At 35.8% G+C, this 6,211-nt stretch overlaps 1 protein-coding gene across 1 annotated transcript; it reads right to left on the reverse strand.

Annotated features, from left to right (window-relative positions):
- Positions 1–2,566: 2,566 nt before the first annotated feature.
- On the reverse strand, positions 2,567–6,211 carry LOC133692417 (mitogen-activated protein kinase homolog NTF3-like). Its single transcript, XM_062113331.1, has 3 exons — positions 5,638–6,211; positions 4,796–5,221; positions 2,567–3,684 (listed from the first exon to the last, which is right to left on the reverse strand). The coding sequence occupies exons 2-3, from the start codon at positions 5,216–5,218 to the stop codon at positions 2,989–2,991; spliced, it is 1,119 nt and encodes a 372-aa protein (XP_061969315.1). The 5' UTR covers positions 5,219–5,221; positions 5,638–6,211; the 3' UTR covers positions 2,567–2,988.

Here is a 6,211-nt window from a genome sequence, read left to right on the forward strand (position 1 = left end):
AATCTATCAATCAAATCTTGAAAGCTTTAACAAAGTTAATCCAAAATTGGCTGCTCTATCTCGCAAATCATGCGTGATTGTCTACTGTAAAATTATATATTTGCATGTACGGTAGCAGAAAAGGCTTGGAATTAGCTGACGAAGAATCCCACAAACTTGAACGTACGTACGTACCCACTATACATATATATGCATTTCTTTTTGCAGTCATCCAAGAAGCTTATCTCTTTCTGCCAAATCTATCAATTATTTGCATTCACATTGTGTTATATAATACTATAAATTATTTACTTGGTTTTACTTAAAGAGTTTTTTTTAGTTAAAAGGATTTTTTAACCTAATATTATAGTTCTAATGACTAAATGGTTAGAAATTTAAACTGCCCTCATTCTAATAAAAAAAATATATTTTAACTAGCTTGAGGGAAAAACTCCAATATAATTTATAAAAAACTCACTATTTAAAATTACATAAATATCCATCACCTTATTAAGTAAAGATTAATAACTGATGAGATCTGAGTTTGCTTTTCAAAAATCATTAATTTAAATGTTATAAACATAAGAATTATTGAAAGATTTATATCGTCATTAATTTTAGATAATCATGATTAACAAAAAAAATTAGAGACTAGCAGACATGAAAACTTTGTAATAAATAAATCACGTTCAAACACATAATAAATGACCAAAAAGTGAGATAAGATTGGAACAGATGCCGTTGTTTTTCGTTCGAAAATCCTCACGGTATGTAAGATTTCTTGACAAAATTTTAAAGGACCATGTTATGGGTTGCATTTGGATAATAAATACGGTAAAAGATGGAACAAATATATAAAAGACAGAAATATATTAAATTAAAAAAATAAAAATAAAAATAAAAATAATTTATTTTTTTAATATTTTTGAATAAATTTATGTGCAGGAAGAAATACTCTATTCCTCTTGTATTCTGAAACAATAATTAAAAGCTACCGCAGTTAGCATTTAAATTGGTACGAGCCCTGTTCACTTAAATTGGTACGAGCCCTGTTCACTTAAAGTGGTACTGGAGTGGCCAGTGAGTATAGCAGTCAAGAGTCGGTGGCTCGGTGCTGAAGGTGGTCACACTCACATGGCACCTATAACTTCTACATACCATTTGAATAAATATAGCGTGTTAAATATGACATAAAGCTAACAGCGTGTTAAGTATAACTCTAAATTATGTGGGTTTTTTTTTTACTGTACATGGTTCCATTTTTTATTTTATCATATGTTGTCGTGGATGAATTGTGTAAAAGTTTTTCTTCTTTTAATTTGGCACTCAAATCCTACTATTTAGTACTAATTAATTAAGACTAATTGATTTTGATTTTTTATAAAAAATTGAGGTTGAAAAAAAGAAATCATAATAAAAAAGATATCAAAAATGGATGGCGTACCATAAATTTTGTAAAAAATACATTTTAGTTATTGAATTTTAAAAATCATGTAAATTATACAATTTCAGTATATACCTCAATATTTTTCTAATTAAATTTTAATACAAAATTTACTTTTATTATTTTTTTAGTTCCTAGTTGATCACGCGTGAATCGATCAACAGATGAATGATTGCGTTTATTTACTGTGGCATGGCACGCCCCAAATCTCATCAGTCATCAGCGTCTCAGATGAGTTTTCATTCAAGTGGTCGACAAAGATGGCCCCTCTCAAAAAGACGTTTGGTGGATGGTTGAAGCTTGAAAGGTACCCAGCTGGTGAATCTGGCATTTAGCAAAACTAGTGCCAAGCAGGTGAAAAAAAGTGCTGGTGATGCCGATTTAAAGGTATTAAAATGAAAGGCGGTTTTATATATGCATTGATTTGGAAGCCTTGAAACCACAAAATCCAGTCACAGTAAATAAACCTCGCCGGCCGGCAAATTGACCTCTAGTATCCAACCGGTCCTACTCCTGAACTGGAACAATTTTTTTTTTAAAATCAATTCAAAGTTCACCGGGCGTTCAAAACATGATTTGTTTTATTTAAAAAAAAAACCTAAAACAGGATCATTAGGATTAACATTTTCAATTTATGACCCAATAACATGTAGGACTGAAGCCTGTCTTAAAATTCACATGACTAAAGCGATATACATTTCTAAGGTGTTCTATTGCAAGTGTTTATGCCATCTAGAATCTGCGTAAAAGACCCTAATAGCCGAATCGCAGGGGGAATACAGAGGCGCTAACTTCTCCGAAAACACAGGCCTGAAAAATCGAGCCTTTGAGGCCTTGATCCAGAGGAGAGGAAGAAAAGGTCCGACTCCCACCCGCCGGATTAACAACAGAAGCCCAATAATAGGTTCAAGACTTGGGCCTTAAATCATCCAGCTGGCCTGAAACAAGGTTCATCGAAGCCCCTGCTCATCGCCTTTAATTCGAGCACACCTTTTGCCCTTTTTTGAGGTTTCTTTCATTGATAAAAATGGGACTCAAAAGGAGACCTCCACTAGGAGAGCACCGATAAAAGAGATAAAAATTCAAGCCAATAACTGAGAAAAAAAAGTGGTACAAAGAGTAAATATGCAGACAGGAGGAAAAAGATGTTAAGAGGTGCTGTCACGCACCAACTTATTACTCGTACATGTTTGCTTATTACATGGATAAAGAGCGAGCTAGAACTAGTTGTTCACACTTGCAGTGAGATTTCTCACTCGTGAAACCAGGTCGCAATTACCTTCAGTTACTAAATTTACAAATGAAGTTTTCCCAGAATCGTACAAAGACACACCTATATACAAGCTGAAAGGGCCACCTACCTTTCAGAGCTCAAGCTCATAAGCACGTTCTTAAAACAAAAATTAGTCATATCATGCCAGGGCAGCGGGGCTGGCTTGTGCGTGCTTCTTCAAGATTATTAAAACAAGGGAAACAGAACATAAACAAAAGAGCTAGTACAACAAACCAAAAACTCGGTGTAAGCAAAAATAACCCTCTTAGGCCTGCAGAATTAACAGACAAGATTAGGAGCGCACCTCGCCGTTGACTGCCGCGGCTTCAGGATGGTAATGAAGCATCTCCTTCCACATCATCTCTCGTATCATCTCTTCCCCTAATTCCTCATCTATGTCAAGATCAATTGGGACCTGTGCTGGAGGGTTGCTGCTGGGATCATATAGCAGAGACATGTAAGGGTGTTCCAGTGCTCCGGTAACAGTAATCCTTTTTGATGGGTCAAAAACAAGCATTTTTTGTAGCAGATCAATTGCCAAAGGATGTGCATTAGGATAAAGGCAGGAAAGGGGAGTCCCAGGAGAATAAGGAAGTGACTTGATATATTTCTTTGCCTTCGGGTTATCAATAAATTCAAGATCCTCCTCCCTCTGACTTCCAAGGATGCTGATGATAAGTTTAAGCTGATTGAGACATTCTGTGCCAGGAAAGATAGGCTTCCGACCAAGAAGCTCCGCAAAGATGCATCCTACAGACCAGACATCAATTGATGTCCCATAGTTATCACAGCAGAGAAGGAGCTCTGGAGCTCGATACCATCGAGTGACAACATACTCAGTCATGAATTGGTTCTTGCCATTGCTAGTACGTGCCAGCCCAAAATCACCGATCTTTAGCTCACAGTTCGCATTAATGAGAAGGTTCCCAGGCTTTAAGTCACGATGCAGAATATTTGCTGAGTGAAGATATTTCAGACCACGAAGCAACTGCATAGAGAAGTGAGAATCATAAAGACTAAAAGACCCTAGAAAACAAACCATTTGAATGCCCACAAAATATGTCACCGTGAAATGAAAATCAAAAGCCTAAAGAATAGGGAGGTATTTAAACAGTAAAAAACTAATAATACAAAAGCGTGGTGATTCAAGCCAGAAGTAGAAAAAAACTTTTGAAGGCGAAACACAAAGTGAAATGCTAATGTTTAAACATTCCACATTTTTGCAGCATGAAATCAAATTCCTTGGACTCTAATGCCAGACATTACTGCAGGAACAGGACTAACTACACAAGCGGTCACCTCTTAAAGTTATCAAGACAAAATAATGATTTCTCCAAATATAACAAAATAACAATACCATGAGAAACATGAAACGATATTGTAGGACCTCCTATGGTCCTGAACGTTTGAACCTAGGCACTAAAAGTGCAAGCCTCCTGAAAATAACGATCAATTGTACAAGATTAAAGTATTCGGCCAAGAAAATTCAAAGATTGATATCTTAAAAATTAAAACTGGCACTATGGATAGCATTCAAATCTTCATTTAAGTGAAATATCACAAGGGCAATAAGGAAACACAGCACATAGAACATCTACTCGAGAAATGTTAAGAAATACCCAGTACACTCTATACTGAGTTGCGACAGGTGAACATACATCTAACCACTGAGTTAATTGTTACTCCCATAAGCTAAAACATAACGTAAGCAGGATAATTATGATGTTGACAGATAGATATTAAACCAAGAACAACATGCATTGAAGCATACTAATACCCTTTCCCAGTTGTAAAATACAAAGCTTACATCTGACCAGAGATAATTTCCACAGGCCAAAGCCAAGGCATAATGAAGAGAGAGGCCATAAAAGAAAATTCTTAAAACTCCACATTTGCTGCAGCTATTAAATAATCGCATGCAAATTTTACCCAAATCCAGGTAACTCAAGCTTTTTAGAAAAAAAATTCATCAAGTGATTTGCAATACCACAAACCTATAATAATAGACTGTAAAGCATTTATTAACCCCTTTTTTTTTTTCAAACTCTAACCTAAACTACAAGAAAAACGTGTTCCACTACTAGACGGTACTTGTATACCTGAAATAGGAAGTATTGGCAGTGCTCATTAGTAAGTGCTTGAGAAGACTTGATAATTTGATGCAGATCTGTATCCATGAGTTCATAAACCAAATAAACATCCTTAAAGCTTCTCCTTTGTATGGGCATCATCACATCTTTCAAACCAATCACATTCTCATGTAGAAGATGCCGAAGAAGCTTCAATTCCCTTAAAGTTCTCAGCGCATCAACACGGTTCTCAAAAGCGTTGTGTATCTTTTTAATCGCAACTTTCTCAGTGGTTTCTCTATTCACAGAAGAGCACACAATACCATAAGCCCCTCGACCTATAGGCTTGATCGGCACATACTTTGTATCGATCTCAAACAAAGTTTGCCACATTGAATAGTAATGCTTCCCCTGATTCCTAACCCCATTTGGTGGCTCAACTGGTGTTGCCATTCCCTGCAATACATTCATTCAATTCAACCAGAGTCGCTCAAAAAACACTAAAAACATTCTCAACTACAGGGATTCCTTCAGAGGCCAAAAATGGGCCATTATATTTTAACCCAACTTGTGAGTATTGAGGCTGTCTTCATAAAAAAAATAAGGGCACTTTGCATAACCGCAATATCAGGTAAAGATCAATTACAAAGATAAGCATTCAATGCACCAAAAAAAATCAACTTCTTATCATTTCGGTCCAAAAGCACCAGCAAAGAAAGATGGGTTTCTAACTCTCTATCTAGAAACGCCAAAGCTATTGAGCAATTAAATTTTTACTTTGCCGATAACACTATCAGAAAAATCATGAGAAAAAAGTCTAAACTTGAATAATTCTAAAGTTACAAAAAGGGAGCATTTAAAAAAGGACTTACCTTTATTGGTGTTATGTGATCTTCCTTGTCCAAAAAAGAAGAAAAAAATTTCCTTCACAATTCGCTAAGCCACATCAGAGCTCACATTAAAAAAAATCTCAAAGCTCAAATTCTCCCTCAAAAGCAGCTCAATCTCTGCAGAAACAAAGCAAATTTCTTTCCAAATTGACCCTCAAACACCACTAAGAAGTTCTCCCATTTTGAACAGTTCCAGCTCCTTCACTAATCACTTTCGCGCCATAATTTGCACGGATACGGATCCTTGGTGGGTTTAATGAAGCTGTGAGAGTTGGATCTCTGGTAGGTGTGTGTGATTTTGTCAACGATGGTTGAGATTTTCTGCAGCGCATCAAGATTCGTTATCTGGTAGAGATCAGAATCAGACAGACTTAGTAAAGAGAAAGTAAAAGACAATAATTGTTCGTTGGAGGATTTAAAATGGGAAAAATGTTAAGGTACTTAGGATGTCTTTTTTTTATTATTATTTTTTATTTTGTTCTATTGTCATTATTATATTTATTGCATCACTCTCTCGCTCGCTCTTTCCGGCTGGCTTTCTTTCCTTGAAACGACT

The sequence above is a fragment of the Populus nigra genome, chromosome 4 (assembly GCF_951802175.1).
Source record: "Populus nigra chromosome 4, ddPopNigr1.1, whole genome shotgun sequence".
Classification (NCBI taxonomy): domain Eukaryota; kingdom Viridiplantae; phylum Streptophyta; class Magnoliopsida; order Malpighiales; family Salicaceae; genus Populus; species Populus nigra.